The sequence below is a fragment of the Chelonia mydas genome, chromosome 28 (assembly GCF_015237465.2).
Source record: "Chelonia mydas isolate rCheMyd1 chromosome 28, rCheMyd1.pri.v2, whole genome shotgun sequence".
In the NCBI taxonomy this organism is placed as follows: Eukaryota; Metazoa; Chordata; order Testudines; family Cheloniidae; genus Chelonia; species Chelonia mydas.
Window position 1 is genome coordinate 6751930 of NC_051268.2, and position 16452 is coordinate 6768381.

The window sequence follows — 16452 nt, forward strand, 5'->3', positions numbered from 1 at the left end:
CATTTGGCTACCTGCACTGTGGGATAGCTACCCACAGTGCAGTGCTCCGTGCATCGATGCAAGCAATGCTAGTGAGGACGCACTCCGCCAACACAAGGAGCATGGTGTAGACACACAAGATCGACTTCCTCAATTCGCAGGCTTGATGTCGACTTACATAATGTCGACTTAACTTTGTAGTGTAGACATGGCCTCAAAAGGGCGTGGCAGTTTGAGTGTGTCTATCGCTTCCCAGCTGAGAATATTTTCAAGTGCTGTAAAATCCACATGCAGACTCTGACATGGTCTGCTCTTGAAAGTTTTGCCAGGATAACTCTGTTGTTTAGAAAAGGAGTACTCGTGGCACCTTAGAGACTAACCAATTTATTTGAGCATGAGCTTTCGTGAGCTACAGCTCACTTCATCGGATGCATACTGTGGAAGCTGCAGAAGACATTATATACACAGAGACCATGAAACAATACCTCCTCCCACCCCACTCTCCTGCTGGTAATAGCTTATCTAAAGTGATCATCAAGTTGGGCCATTTCCAGCACAAATCCAGGTTTTCTCACCCTCCGCCCCCTCACACACAAACTCACTCTCCTGCTGGTAATAGCCTATCCAAAGTGACCACTCTCTTCACAATGTGTATGATAATCAAGGTGGGCCATTTCCTGCTATTTTACATTTGGGGACAATGTATACCTTCAGATCAGCGGCACTGCTATGGGTACCCGCATGGCCCCACAGTATGCCAACATTTTTATGGCTGACTTAGAACAACGCTTCCTCAGCTCTCGTCCCCTAACGCCCCTACTCTACTTGCGCTATATTGATGACATCTTCATCATCTGGACCCATGGAAAAGAAGCCCTTGAGGAATTCCACCATGATTTCAACAATTTCTATCCCAACATCAACATCAGCCTGGACCAGTCCACACAAGAGATCCACTTCCTGGACACTACGGTGCTAATAAGAGATGGTCACATAAACACCACCCTATACCGGAAACCTACTGACCGCTATTCCTACCTGCATGCCTCCAGCTTCCATCCAGACCACACCACACGATCCATCGTCTACAGCCAAGCTCTGCGATACAACCGCATTTGCTCCAACCCCTCAGACAGAGACAAACACCTACAAGATCTCTATCAAGCATTCTTACAATACCCACCTGCTGAAATGAAGAAACAGATTGATAGAGCCAGAAGAGTTCCCAGAAGTCACCCACTACAGGACAGGCCTAACAAAGAAAATAACAGAACGCCACTAGCCGTCACCTTCAGCCCCCAACTAAAACCCCTCCAACGCATCATCAAGGATCTACAACCTATCCTGAAGGACGACCCATCACTCTCACAGATCTTGGGAGACAGGCCAGTCCTTGCCTACAGACAGCCCCCCAACCTGAAGCAAATACTCACCAGCAACCACATACCACACAACAGAACCACTAGCCCAGGAACCTATCCTTGCAACAAAGCCCGTTGCCAACTGTGGCCACATATCTATTCAGGGGACACCATCACAGGGCCTAATAACATCAGCCACACTATCAGAGGCTCCTTCACCTGTACATCCACCAATGTGCTATATGCCATCATGTGCCAGCAATGCCCCTCTGCCATGTACATTGGTCAAACTGGACAGTCTCTACGTAAAAGAATAAACGGACACAAATCAGATGTCAAGAATTATAACATTCATAAACCAGTCGGAGAACACTTCAATCTCTCTGGTCACGCAATCACAGACATGAGGGTCGCTATCTTAAAGCAAAAAAACTTCAAATCCAGACTCCAGCGAGAAACTGCTGAATTGGAATTCATTTGCAAATTGGATACTATTAATTTAGGCTTAAATAAAGACTGGGAGTGGCTAAGTCATTATGCAAGGTAGCCTGTCTCCCCTTGTTTTTTCCTAACCCCCCCCCCCCCCAAACGTTCTGGTTAAACTTGGATTTATGCTGGAAATGGGTTTCTGTGTGTGTTTGGGGGGGGTGGGGGGGGTGAGAAAACCTGGATTTGTGCTGGAAATGTCCCACCTTGATTATCATGCACATTGTAGGGAGAGTGGTCACTTTGGATAAGCTATTACCAGCAGGAGAGTGAGTTTGTGTGTGTGTTTTTTGGGGAAAAAAAAAAAAAGGGGGGGGGGGGTGAGAAAACCTGTATTTGTGCTGGAAATGTCCCACCTTGATTTTCATGCACGTTGTAAGGAGAGTGGTCACTTTGGATGGGCTATTACCAGCAGGAGAGTGAGTTTGTGTGTGTGGGGGGGGGGGGCGGAGGGTGAGAAAACCTGGATTTGTGCTGGAAATGGCCCAACTTGATGATCACTGTAGATAAGCTATTACCAGCAGGAGAGTGGGGTGGGAGGAGGTATTGTTTCATGGTCTCTGTGTGTATATAATGTCTTCTGCAGCTTCCACAGTATGCATTCGATGAAGTGAGCTGTAGCTCACGAAAGCTCATGCTCAAATAAATTGGTTCGTCTCTAAGGTGCCACAAGTCCTCCTGTTCTTTTTACGAATACAGACTAACACGGCTGTTACTCTGAAATCTGTTGTTTAGGACTCTGAAAAATCACCCCTACCCCACACCAGTGCTGAGGGGGCTCTGGGCTGAGCCTGAGGCAGGGGGTTGGGGTGCAGGAGGGGGTGAGGGGTGCAAGCTCTAGGAGGGAGTTTGGGTGCAGGAGGGGGCTGCAGGCTGGGGCAGTGTTGGGGTGCAGGAGGGGGTTTGGGGTGCTGGCTCTGGGAGGGGGCTCAAGTCTGGGGCTTGGAGTGCAAGAGGGGGTTGGGGTGCAGGAGGCAGTGAGGGGTGCAAGCTCTGGGAGGGAGTTTGTTGCAGGAGGGGGGTCTGGGCTGGAGTAGAATGTTGGGGTGCAGGAGGGGGTCTGGGGTGCTGGCTACAGGAGGAGGGTCAGGGCTGGGGCTTGGGGTGCAGGAGGGGGCTCGGAGTGTTGGCTCTGGGAAGAGGCTCAAGGCTGGAGCTTGTGATGCAGGAGGGGGTTCAGGGTGCAGGAGGGGGTATTGGGTGCTGGCTCTGGGAGGGGGTTCAGGGCTGAGGGTTGGGGTGTGGCCTCCTGCCAGGCAGCACTTACCTCCGGCGGCTCCCGGTTGGTGGTGCAGCTTGGCTGCTGCTAAGGCAGGTTCCCTGCCTACCCTGGCCCCACGCTGCTCCCGGAAGGGGCTAATGTGCCCCTGTGGCCCCTGGGGGGAAGGGATGGGGGGCACGTGGCTCCACATGCTGCCCCTCTCTGAAGCACCTCCCCTGTAGCTCCCATTGGCCACAGTTCCCCATTTCTGGCCAATGGGAGCTGCGGGGGCAGTGCTTGCAGGCAGGAGCAGCGCACAGAGGGAGACCCCCAGCACCCTGCTCCCCCAGGCTGTGCTGGCCACTTCCGGGAGCGGCGTGGGGGCGGGGCAGGCAGGGAGCCTGCCTTAATGGCAGTCCCACTGCACCACCGGTTGGTGACCACCGTGCTCTTCCCCCCAAGCGCTCTGTAGCAGGGGAAGGGAGAGTGCTCGTGTGTGGGTCACAGGCACCTTCGGAGGATGCTGAAACTGGGCAGAGGAGAGGTGGCATTGTAGGGGTGACATGAACCTTAATTAGTCACTTCCCCGTCTAGTAACCACGGGGACAGGAATCCTTACCCAGCGAGGTCACATTCTCGTAGTTCTCCTGCATGACGTCTCTGTAGAGGGCTCTCTGAGCGGGGTCCAGCAGAGCCCACTCTCCCTTGGTGAAATACACAGCCACCGCCTCAAAGGTCACCGGCCCCTGAAAGAGAAAGAGTCCAACCCTCAGTACCTGCTGCCCCACTCACAGCCCCACTATTCATGGGGGAGAGGAGACAATCAAAAGGAAGTTCTGGATGGCTCACCATCAATAGAGTCCCACCCTGCTCAGAGCATCCAGAAAACACCTGGGTGAGGGGACAAAAAGAGCCCCTTGTCTCTCCCAGCACATTCATCACACAGCTACTAAGCACAGACTTTGCCTATCTTGGCAGCCATCTCGCACAGAGGGCAGACACAGATGTCGAGATTCAGCACAGAATCTGCTGTGCCAGCCTTGCCCTTGGCAGACTGCCTCGCCAGGCGTTTAACGATCACAACACACACTAGGCGTTTAGCTTACAAAGCGGGGGTAAGCCCAACTCTCCTCCCCGGCTGCGAGACATGGTGACCTACAGAAAACACCGGAAAAACCCGGAACGCCAGCCCCAGCACTTTCTTCGGAAGATCCTCAACGTAAAGAGGGAGGATCATCGCACTAATGTCAGGGTCCTCACGAACGCCAACACCTTCAGGGTTGAGGCCCCTATTATCCAGCAGCAGATGAGGTGGAGCGGGCACTGGGTGCGCAGGCCTGATGTGTGCTTACCAAAACAACGGCCGTATGCCCAACTCACCAAAGGAGAAAGGAAATGGGGAGGCCAAAAGAAATGCTTTAAAGACACCCTCAAGAAAAACAGCAAGAAATGTGACATTGACACCACACACTGGGAAAACAGGGATAACTGGCGAAGACTTGTCAGAGCGGGAACATCCCCTTTGTAGGAAAATTGCCTTGCCCTGGTCGCAGAAAGACACCAGAAAAGAAAGGAAAGACATCGGTCACACAGCAATCATGGCCCAACCCTGTCTTCCAACACCATCTGCAATGTCTGCCAATGAGCCTGTGGCTCAAGGATCGGACTCCTCAGTCACCGAAGGACCCACAAAAAATCAAACCTGTGGAAGAGATCCTCGACCTCGAGAGCTCGCCAGCGACTAGCCACAGACTGATACAGGAGATGGAGCCCCCAGCAGGGTCCAGGGAGAACTCCCTGGTAGGAAGCCCAACACCCTCATCATTGTGAAGAACTGGATCTGAAGGGAGAAGCATGTCCCCTAAGCCTCACCGCTGGGTTCCCCCTCACACAGCAGCCGCTGGTGAGTTGGGTCAGGCTCCAGCACTGGGAGTCTGGTCCGTTTTCCTAACCCCATCTAGGTGGGTTATTTCCTGTTCCACAAAATTGGGGCATTTCCACCTCCAAACCGCGTAGGTCTGTGTAATGAGGCCTTACTGAATTCCGGGAATTCCAGCCTTGTGGGAGGAGCCACTGGACCCGGGACCCAACATGATACGGGGGACAACTAAGGAATAACAGGGCTAGGAGTGGGGGTCATAGGTTCAAAATTAGGGATCTAGAGGCGATGGGGAAGCACCAAGGAGAGAATCCTGGACAGCACCCACTGCTCCTCAAAGTTGTCAAGTGAGCCAGTGGTTGCTGTCCAGAGGACCTCTGCCTGGATAGGTGAGCAAGGGAAGAACAGAAACAGGCACCTCCCCATCCAGCATCCTCCTGGTATTGTAGATGGCCACTTTGGCCAGGGCAGGAGGCTGATGAAGAGGTTTTGCGACTTCGTGGGGCCATGGACAGTTTATATAGGAAAAGATGAGGGGAAAGATGCAGCCGGAATTTCAAAAGGAGGTTCTGGAGGAGCCAGAATAGGGGCTGCAACCTGTTGCATTCCAGATAGGCGTGTGTCAGGGTCTCTCTCACAACGCAAAATGGACAGGTGTCGGGGGTGGGGGTGAACCACGCCAGGTACACGCCTGTGCTCACGGCTCTGTACACAGCCACTGTAGTGAGGAAAAGTGGCCTGCCTCTGACCTAGAAGGGGAAGAACCACCCTCTGTACCCAGGTGGGCAGTGCCAGACCTGCCTCGCCCTTCCCACCAGATGTGGATAGATGGGACAGGAAGTATAAAGGCAGAGCCCCTAGTTCAGTTGGAGCTGAGACAGTGAGGGAGACAGATGTCCTCCTCCCGGAGGAACCAGGGGAGCTGCCGTTGGCTACCTGTCCCGAGGAGACGGAGGGCCGCTGCTGATCCAGGTACACCCCGAGGGGAAGGGAGGAAGTGGCCTAGGGGCAGCCAACCCCAGTCTGGCCGTAGTGCAGCCGGAAATGCAGTCAGCGTTATAATGCTGTATGGAATATGTGAGACACATCATATTTTTATTCATACCAAGATTATAAAATTGCAATGAATCGTGCCAGATATGCTGTGTAAGGTGCCAGTAGAAATGTTATGATATGCCAAGTACAATAATCTTGTTTCTATGACTGTATCCCCTTTGCATTGTGTGTTATAGGTAGGTACGATATACCTACCTATAACTGGATGTCACATTTCAGGAAGGATGTGGACAAATTGGAGAAAGTCCAGAGAGGAGTAACAAAAATGATTAAAGATCTAGAAAACATGAGCTATGAGGGAAGACTGAAAAAACTGGGTTTGTTTAGTCTGGAAAAGAGATGAATAAATTGCCCAGGGAGGTTGCAGAATCTCCGTCATTGAGATTATTAAGAGCAGGTTACACAAACACCTGTCAGGGATGGTCTAGATAATACTTAGTCCTGTCTTGAGTGCAGGGGACTGGACCAGGTGACCTCTCGAGGTCCCTTCCAGTCCTACCATTCTACGATTTGTATTTCAAAACTGGTGCAGTGGAATCCCCGCTGATGGACCACTCCCCTACTGTTAGGGCCCTGGGCTGGGAGCCGGTGGAGTCAGGTGGGCCCGAGTCCCCCTACCACCCTACCCTTGTGGTGGCAGCCTCCCCACTGTAGGCCAAAAGGCCAATGTTCACCTATCGCCTGCCAAAGCTAGGACACTAGACTATTCACCGCTCTGCCCTGCCTTAGCATTGGAGCCTTGCATCGTCAGTGCCATGCCCTGCCTGAGGGCCTGGGCCCCGAAACCATTGTCTGCTCTGCCCCTGCCTAAGGGCCCAGAGCCGACAGACTCCTGGGTGGCCCTGCTCCTGCCTGGGGTTTTGCCTGGATTGCTAATTCCCCTGAGACTAGGCAGGTGCTCCTGAGGACATGGCGAGGTGGTGCGGCCTCCCTCTGACCCAGAAGGAGAGGGACGATTCCACCACCACTACAGTCTGTTCCTAGAATCTAGCCCACTCATTAAACAAATCCCAGCAGGTTTGCCACACCCTGGCCTCCTCCCTTTCTCCACTCTGTGTATTTCCTGTCCCGTTCCAACCTCCAAACCAGACTGACGAAACCTTAATTTGCTGTCTCTCTCGTCCAACAGGAACCCACCAGCAACCCCACCAATAATCCCTACCTGAACTGGTTCCTCTGCAGCCATTTCTCTTCCCTGTTCCATGAGAGGATGGGATGAGCTGGTGCAAAACACGGACATCATTCTGCAGCTCGGCAGGGCGAGAAGGGCAACTGTAGAGATTTAAGAACAGGCTTTAATTAATTTCACATCACGATTCCCCCAAGCCCTTTCCCTGCAGAGAGACATCCTAAATTCTGCCATTCTCGGAAAATGCTTCATTTCTTTATTACAGTGTAGACCTGACCCCTCCTGCCAAGCCCAGCTCACAGAAATATTTTTAAGTCCCCCCAGTCACAAAGTGTCTGAACAGAATGCTAGAAAAGATTAGAACCAAAGGAGTCCCTCCGACACTAACCCCAGGGCAGCTACACCCCAGCAGGAGGAATATGGAGTCAGGAACTGGCTTTTCTTCTCTCTGATCCTCCTCTTGTTCACAGCAAAGTGACACTGCCCAGGGATGCTGCAATACATGTGTCTGGGCAGATTAGAGATCTGGATATCTCTCTCCCACTCACTTCTCCCACTGCCCCTTTCAGTCTCTTTCCCCTGTCCTGTCTCCCAGCCCCTCTGGCTGAGAAAGCCCCATTCCTTAATTGTCTGTCTCCCATGGCTGGATTTTTTTCCTGGCAATTGCTGAAAGGAGGAGAAACAAGGAGGAGCTATTTGGCATGAATGTGAGTCTGCACAGTCCCCAGCACTTTCTCCAAGGTCTCTCTCACTTACCTGGAATCTCTGGCTAAAAATGTACTATTAAGAGAGCCTAGGGCTGCCCTAGGGGGCTAGTATCAGCTGGAGAAAGCCCTCACCTTGAACAAGTACAGAGAAAGCGTTAATTAAGGTCACTTCCCAGCACAGAACCCCATTGGGGGAGCAGCAGCTGCTAAACCTGGTCCCCCAGATCACAATGGAGGCTGCAGCCTCTGACCCAGGAAGCTGAATCCCCATATCCTGAGCAGAGAGTTTGAGCAGCCTTCCCTCTTTTAGCAACAATCAGAACTCTGTGGAAAGAGCAGCTAATGAAACCACGTCCCCACAGGGACAATTATTCATCTGGAGTCACTCCTTGTCTTTCCTTGCAGTGACTCCAACAACTCCAGGGGTCAGTCCTGAGGCCAGTTTTGTTCAACATCTTCATTGATGATCTGGATGATGGGATGGATTGCACCCTCAGCAAGTTCGCAGAGGACACTAAGCTGGGGGGAGAGGTAGACACACTGGAGGGTAGGCATAGAGTCCAGAAGGACCCAAATTGGAGGACTGGGCCAAAAGAAATCTGATGAGATTCAATAAGGACAAGTGCAGAGTCCTACACTTAGGACAGAAGAATCCCAGGCACTGCCAGAGGCTGGGGACCGACTGGCTAAGCAGCAGTTCTACAGAAAAGGACCTGGGGATTACAGTGGATGAGAAGATGGACATGAGGCACCAGGGTGCCCTTGTTGCCAAGAAGGCTACGGGCATATTCTGCTGGCAATGCTCCTACTAATGCAGCCCATCGAGGGCAGTGATTATTCCCCTCTATTCGGCACCGGTGAGGCCACATCGGGAGTATTGCGTCCATGTTTGCCCGCCCCTGCAGAAAGGACGTGGACAAACTGGAGATAGTCCAGCAGAGGGCAACGAAAATGATTAGCGAGCTGGGGCACATGACTTATGAGGAGAGGCTGAGGGAACTGGGATTGTTTAGTCTGCAGAAGAGAAGAATGAGGGGGGATTTGATAGCTGCTTTCAACTCCCTGAAAGGGGGTTCCAAAGAGGATGGATCTAGACTGTTCTCAGTGGTAGCAGATGACAGGACAAGGAGTAATTGTCTCAAGTTGCAGTGGGGGGAGGTTTAGTTTGGATATTAGGAAACACTATTTCACTAGGAGGGTGGTGAAACACTGGAATGCGTTACCTAGGGAGGTGGTGGAATCTCCTTCCTTAGAGGTTTTTAATGTCAGGCTTGACAAAGCCCTGGCTGGGATGATTTAATTGAGGTTGGTCCTGCTTCGAGCAGGGGATTGGATTAGATACCTCCTGAGGTTTCTTCTAACCCTAATCTTCTGTGAGTCTATGACTGTGGATTAACGCTCGTCTCAATGACACCAGAAACACAGTTCAGAAAGGATGAGGCCAGAATCCTCCTCAACAGATCACCGTGTGGGAGCGCTCACCCCCTTCCCACCTCCCTCAACCCCCAGATCTAGGACAAGGACTCGGGAAGAATTTTCCCTACAGAACCTGAAGTTCCTGCAGTTTTCCAGAGAGGAGAGAAGCAGAAATCGGTGGTGGTTTCACCTCATAGTGTTTGATAAGTGGATAGAAAGTTATTGCCAGCCCCTGCCGACCATTCACACAGACAGAGGGTGCCCAGGGGGATGCTTCTTGAACAGGAGAAAGGAAGGGCTGGAGGTCCAAAATAATTAAAAAGTTTACATTTCCGGTCACTAGCAAATAATGGCCACCGTGGATCCACCTCAGCACTGGGAGAAGCCACCCCTCACAGAGACCCTTTGTCACAGGGATTGGGATATTTCTGGACCCACGCTGCACTCAGAGGGACCTCCTCATCCCGTGCCAGCTGGGGAAAAGAAAAGGTCCAGCCAACTCTCCTGTCGCCAGCTGGCAGCCACTGATCCCCCAAAGAGGGATTTGGTGGGTATTAAATACGTGGCTGGTCTCGTTCATCGGCAAACCTTTTAACAGAGATAACGGGGGGGACAAACGAGTCTCAACGGAGAGGGGGAAGACGATCACTGGGCAGCTTAACCCCCTGCGACCTCCAGGATGGAGAAGGACTCAGGCCCACGGGTCCCCTCCAAGGAAGGAGACGCTGCTGGGGTTTAGAGGCCTGGGGAAGAGCCCCGAACCCGAGAGGATTTTTCACTGACGTTGGATGATGACCTGGAACGAGGCCAAAGCTGGGAGGCGAGACCCGTGGTCAGACAAGGCCGGGGAACCGGCGGGATGGGGGGGTCGGTTTCTGAAAAGCAGAGAGAGAGGAAAGCGGGACGTCGGGGATGGGGGGGGTGTCGAGGGGTGGTGTATCGGGGGGGCAGTGTGTTGGGGCAGGGGGGCTGTGTTGGGGGGCTGTGTGTCGGGGTGGGGGGGCAGTGTATTGAGGGGCTGTGTCGGGGCGGGGGGCGGTGTGTTGGGGGGCTGTGTCGGGCCAGGGAGCTGTGTTGGGGGGCTGTGTCGGGCCGGGGGGCGGTGTGTCGGGGCGGGGGGTGTGTGTGTTGGGGGGCCTGTCTCGGGGCGGGGGGGCGGTGTGTTGGGGAACTGTGTCGGGTGGGGGGCGTTGGTGGGGCGGGGGGGCTGTGTCGGGGGGCTTTGTGTCAGGGCGGGGGGGCTGTGTCAGGGTTGGGAGGTGCAGGGGGGCTGTGTGTTGGGCCGGGGGGCTGTGTCGGGGGGGCTGTGTATTGAGGGGCTGTGTCGGGCCGGGGGACGGTGTGTCGGGCCGGGGGGGCTGTGTGTTGGGCCGGGGGGGCTGTGTCGGGGGGGCTGTGTGTCGGGCCGGGGGGCTGTGTGTTGGGCCGGGGGGCTGTGTCGGGGGGGCTGTGTGTCGGGCCGGGGGGCTGTGTGTCGGGCCGGGGGGCTGTGTATTGAGGGGCTGTGTCGGGCCGGGGGACGGTGTGTCGGGCCAGGGGACGGTGTGTTGGGGCTGGGGGGGCTGTGTCGGGGGGGCTGTGTATTGAGGGGCTGTGTCGGGCCGGGGGGCTGTGTGTCGGGCCGGGGGGCTGGGGGGGCGGTGTGTTGGGGGCTGTGTCGGGGTGGGGGGCTGTGGCGGGGGGGCTGTTTTGGGCGGGGGGGCTATGTGTCGGGCCGGGGGGGCTGTGTCGGGCCGGGGGGCGCTGGGGCTGTGCTGGGGGGCAGTGTGTCGAGGCGGGGGGGTGGTGTATTGAGGGGCTGTGTCGGGCCGGGGGGCTGTGTCGGGGTGGGGGGCGGTGGGGCTGTGCTGGGGGGCAGTGTGTCGAGGCGGGGGGGGGCGGGGTGTCGGGGGGGTAAAGGCGCAGTGTGTCGTCCCCCCCCAGCTCTCTGAGAAAGGAGTGGGGAACAAGGGGCGGCCGGGGGGGGGTTGGGGGGCTCGTGTCTCCGGGGAGAGGCCGGGGGCGGCCCCGGGGCCGGTTCAGCCAGCGCGAGAGGCCGGGGGGGGGCTGAGGACACGGGGCCAAGGCGGGGGAGGGGGCGCGGGCAGGCCCCTGGCGAGGCCAGCAGTGGGGGAGGGGCAGGGGAGTGAGGGCGGCCAGGGCGGTTGGGTAACGGGGGGGGGGGGGGCGGATCCAATTAACTCCCCCCCGGCCTCCTGCCCCGGGAATTGCCCCCGCCCCCCCTTACCCGGCCTCAGCGCAGCGGGCACAGGCAGCGCCCGGAAGTGACGCGACGCGAAGCGACGCGCGGGGGGGGGGCGGGGAGCGGCGGTTGGGCGGTTGCGGCAGCGCGCGGGACCTTCCAACGGCTCCGGCCCGCTCGCGCCGCCTCCTCCCGGCAGCCACCGCGCGGCCCCGCCCGTCGCCGGCGGCCGCCGACCCCGCGCTCGGACCCCGCCCCCTGCGGGCCGCCCCAACTGTCCCCCCAGCTTCTCCCCTCCCCCCAGCGCCGCCCAACTGTCCCCCCAGCTTCTCCCCTCCCCCTCCCCCCAGCGCTGCCCCAACTGTCCCCCCAGCTTCTCCCCTCCCCCTCCCCAGCGCCCCCTGCTCCCCTCCCCTCCCCCAACTGTCCCCCCAGCTTCTCCCCTCCCCCCCCAGCGCCGCCCCAACTGTCCCCCTAGCTTCTCCCCTCCCCTCCCCCAACTGTCCCCCCAGCTTCTCCCAGCGCCCCCCAACTGTCCCCCACCTGCTCCCCCTCCCCAACTGTCCCCCCAGCTTCTCCCTTCCCCCCACTGTCCCCCAGCTTCTCCCCTCCCCCCCCCCAGCGCCCCCCAACTGTCCCCCCAGCTTCTCCCCTCCCCTCCCCCAACTGTCCCCCCAGCTTCTCCCAGCGCCCCCCAACTGTCCCCCACCTGCTCCCCTTCCCCAACTGTCCCCCCAGCTTCTCCCCTCCCCCAACTGTCCCCCAGCTTCTCCCCTCCCCCTCCCCAGCGCCCCCCAACTGTCCCCCCAGCTTCTCCCCTCCCCTCCCCCAACTGTCCCCCCAGCTTCTCCCAGCGCCCCCCAACTGTCCCCCACCTGCTCCCCCTCCCCAGCTGTCCCCCCAGCTTCTCCCTTCCCCCAACTGTCCCCCAGCTTCTCCCCTCCCCCTCCCCAGCGCCCCCCAACTGTCCCCCCAGCTTCTCCCCTCCCCTCCCCCAACTGTCCCCCCAGCTTCTCCCAGCGCCCCCCAACTGTCCCCCACCTGCTCCCCCTCCCCAACTGTCCCCCCAGCTTCTCCCTTCCCCCAACTGTCCCCCAGCTTCTCCCCTCCCCCTCCCCCGCGCCCCCCAACTGTCCCCCCAGCTTCTCCCCTCCCCTCCCCCAACTGTCCCCCCAGCTTCTCCCAGCGCCCCCCAACTGTCCCCCACCTGCTCCCCCTCCCCAACTGTCCCCCCAGCTTCTCCCTTCCCCCAACTGTCCCCCAGCTTCTCCCCTCCCCCTCCCCAGCGCCCCCAACTGTCCCCCCAGCTTCTCCCCTCCCCTCCCCCAACTGTCCCCCCAGCTTCTCCCAGCGCCCCCCAACTGTCCCCCACCTGCTCCCCCTCCCCAACTGTCCCCCCAGCTTCTCCCTTCCCCCAACTGTCCCCCAGCTTCTCCCCTCCCCCTCCCCAGCGCCCCCCAACTGTCCCCCCAGCTTCTCCCCTCCCCTCCCCCAACTGTCCCCCCAGCTTCTCCCAGCGCCCCCCAACTGTCCCCCACCTGCTCCCCCTCCCCAACTGTCCCCCCAGCTTCTCCCTTCCCCCAACTGTCCCCCAGCTTCTCCCCTCCCCCTCCCCAGCGCCCCCCAACTGTCCCCCCAGCTTCTCCCCTCCCCCTCCCCAGCGCCCCCCAACTGTCCCCCCAGCTTCTCCCCTCCCCTCCCCCAACTGTCCCCCCAGCTTCTCCTAGCGCCCCCCAACTGTCCCCCACCTGCTCCCCCTCCCCAACTGTCCCCCCAGCTTCTCCCCTCCCCTCTCCCCAGCGCTCCCAACTGTCCCCCACCTGCTCCCCCTCCCCCCAGCGCCACCTGCTCCCCCAACTGTCCCCCCAGCTTCTCCCTCCCCCCCCAGCGCCACCCCAACTGTCCGCCCAGGTTCTCCCCTCCCCCCCAGCGCCCCCCAACTGTCCCCCCAGCTTCTCCCCTCCCCCTCCCCCCAGCACCCCCTGCTCCCCTCCCCCCAACTGTCCCCCCAGCTTCTCCCATCCCCCCAGCACCCCCCAACTCTCCCCCCAGCTTCTCCCCCTCCCCCAGGGCCCCGTGCTCCTCTCCACCAACTGTCCCCCTAGCTTCTCCCCCAGGGCCCCCTTCTCCCCTCTCCCCAACTGTCCCCCACCTGCTCCCCTCCCCCTCCCCCAGCGCTCCCTGCTCCCCTCCCCCCAACTGTCGCCCCAGCTTCTCCCCTCCCCCTGCGCCCCCCAACTCTCCCCCCAGCTTCTCCTTCCCCCCCAGCGCTGCCCCAACTGTCCCCCACTGCTCCCCTCCCCCCAGCACCCCCTGCTCTCCTCCCCCAACTGTCCCCCCAGCTTCTCCCCCTCGGCCCTGTGCTCCCCTCCCCCTCCTCCAGGGCCCCCTGCTCCCCTCCCCCAACTCTCCCCCCAGCTTCTCCCCTCCCCCTCCCCCCAGCTTCTCCCCTCTTCTCTCCCCACATTGCCCCTCTGCTCCCCTCCTCCTCTCCAGTGTCCCCCAGCACCCCCCCCAGTCCCCTCCCACCTCCCCCCAGCATCCCCCGCTCCCCCAACTCCTCCCAGCGCCCCCCAGCTCTCCTCCCCCTCCCCAGTGCCCTCCCTGCTCCCCCAACTGTACCCCCAGCTTCCCCCTTCCCACCAGCACCGCCCCCGCTGTCCTCCCCCTTCCCCCTCCCCACAATAGTGCAGAGCTGTGCAGGCTCCATGCTTCCGTCAGAGATGGCAGACAGCGAGGAGGGACATGGAGGTTTGTGGGATTTAGGGGAAAAGAGGTGCAAAAATGATTGGATATGTACAAAATTATGGGATGGTTAACACTGCATTATGGGAAGTTGTGTGTGTGAACCCCAGAGATATCAAAAGAAAAAGACACTGCCACCTTGTCTCCTCGAGTCATTTTCCTTTCAGTAGAAGTTGACTTTGAAGCTCATCAAAATAAGTTCCGCTTGAAATACAAAAAATGAAAATCTGTACTGGGCCAATATTCTCTTCTACGCTATTTCTCTCACACGTTCTCCCACCCCAACGTTTGGAGTGAGGTTTTCATCAGAACTCCTTATGCTAAAGGAGGTAAATTACATTAATAAACTTGTCAGGATTAGCCACTGTTTCCTGCCTTACTAAAAAAACCAAGAAAACTTTGTTTTCCGATATAATTCAGGTGATCACATAATTAGTCTCTTACTCTTTACCCCGTAACTTCACCTTTAATTTCCTTTTCACTAGTGTAGCCCATAGGGCTAGCCTGCTGACTTGCTTTATTATAACCTGCCTTTATTCGTTGGTTTGCTTTTTGTTTTAGTATATTTGGCTTATATTTTTGTATTGGGTTATTCTATTATGTTTGGCTGTAATGCACGGATCCTACCAGCCTGTAAGATTAGCTTAAGGAAATTAGCATAAATTTGTCTTGTGACCTTTGGCATAGATAAATGGCCTAATAGTTACCCTTTTAGATTTTGGGGAACTAAACATGTCTACCTAAGACATTTGAGACTTAACAGTAACCACAAGGTACACCACAAAAATATGGAAGTAACGACCAGAAGCTGGTTTGAGCAACAGGTTTTGAGAATGAGCTCGTTGGCATTAATAGGTATGACTGTGCAAGCCTATAGGATAAGTGCATCCCAATATTATGGGGGTGAGGAAATTAGATTTGGGCATGGAAGGTTGGGCACTGGCATGAATATTCAGGAGAGTGCTCAGACCCCAGAAGAGGGCAAACCACCATGTGGAAGCAGCTCTCGCTAGCTTTTTCCAGCTCTTGGCTCTTTCATCATCTTTATTTTTTAAGGGCTTGTCTCCACTTACCAGTGGATCGACACTGTGGCGATTGATCCACCGGGGGTTGATTTAGTGTGTCTTCACTAGACCTGCTAAATCGACCGCCAATCGCTCTCCCGTCGACTCCGGTACTGCACCCGAAAGAGAAGCATAAGGTAAGTCGACAGGAGACTTTCTCCCATTGACCCAACGCAGTGTAGTCACTGCAATAAGTCGACCTCAGTTACGTCGATTCCAGCTACGTTATTCTCATAGCTGGAGTAATGTAACTTAGGTCGACTTAACCCCGTAGTGTAGACCTGCCCTTAGTCTCTTACCTGGTAACTTAGCCACTCAACATTTGATCCTTCAGCTCTATTGTTCACCATCACTGTTGAGCGTTGAAGAACCTGGACCATCAGATTCATTTGGCATGCCAGAGACGAGGCTGGTCCTATGTCTCTTACCACTGGGTCCCCAAGGAAGGTGTGAGGATGCTAACCTAGGAAACTTTTAAACAATGGTACCACGTGTACCTCCAAAACTGTATTGTTTTGGGATCTTCTGCCATGTGTGTTGGTGGAAGGGGTCTCCTATGTGAGAATATTTGCATCATGAGAAAAAACACCTCTTGTATATTCACACTTCTTAATCTTTCACAGGAGGTAGAGGAGAAGTGATGCAAATGCATAAAATACAACAGAAAAACGAAGGTCTGGTCTGCAGTACAGTCCTATATCGGTATAACGACATTGCTCAGAATTTGAAAAATCCACACCTCTGAGCAATGTAGTTATACTGACCTAACCCCCTGCGATGGGATCCCTGGGGTAAAACCTGGCACTGTGGGACCACTGTGCCTCCTTAACTCTCCTGCCTGGGTTCTCTCACACAATACTATGCCAGTGACAAGCAGCAAACCCTGCCAAGCGCTGTGATCACTCAGCCATCGGCACGTGGAGCCCCGCACCCAGCTAAATTGCATGAATGCTCCCCGAGCCACTCATGAAAAATACGGAGAGGCACCAGCCAATCACCTCAGCCCCCAGCCTTACACCCCAGAAACATATCGTCTTACACTGCTCAAGGCTCCCTTGAACAGTGCAAGCTCATTAATTAATTTGGCACTTCTTCTAAGGAAAGTGGATATGCACCAGCCTCTGTAACCCGAGCAGAGATTCCCCCAAGCACTTCAACCAAAACCACACTGGTTTAGGTAAAATATAAAAGAGATTAATTAACTACAGACAGATTTTAAATGACTATAAGTAGCAGACATAGAGACT

The 16452-nt window shown here is 56.4% G+C and overlaps 2 protein-coding genes and 1 pseudogene across 4 annotated transcripts in view; 1 reads left to right on the top strand and 2 right to left on the bottom strand.

Moving 5' to 3' along the window:
* Positions 1 to 16452, bottom strand: part of LOC102934537 — a 1094240-nt pseudogene that overhangs the window by 1058721 nt on the left and 19067 nt on the right.
* The window catches only part of LOC102933291 (zinc finger protein OZF), a 1218290-nt gene that overhangs the window by 904712 nt on the left and 297126 nt on the right, over positions 1 to 16452 (top strand). The gene's annotated exons all lie outside the window — the stretch shown is intronic.
* Positions 1 to 16452, bottom strand: part of LOC102934530 (zinc finger protein OZF) — a 1287564-nt gene that overhangs the window by 12199 nt on the left and 1258913 nt on the right. The window contains exons 1-3 of the mRNA XM_043537286.1: positions 7480 to 8803; positions 7125 to 7234; positions 3647 to 3773 (exon numbers count right to left, since the gene is read on the bottom strand). Of these exons, the coding sequence (XP_043393221.1) occupies positions 3647 to 3773; positions 7125 to 7205 (208 nt within the window). The 5' untranslated portion in view covers positions 7206 to 7234; positions 7480 to 8803. Of the gene's footprint in view, positions 1 to 3646; positions 3774 to 7124; positions 7235 to 7479 lie in introns of the transcript that reaches the window.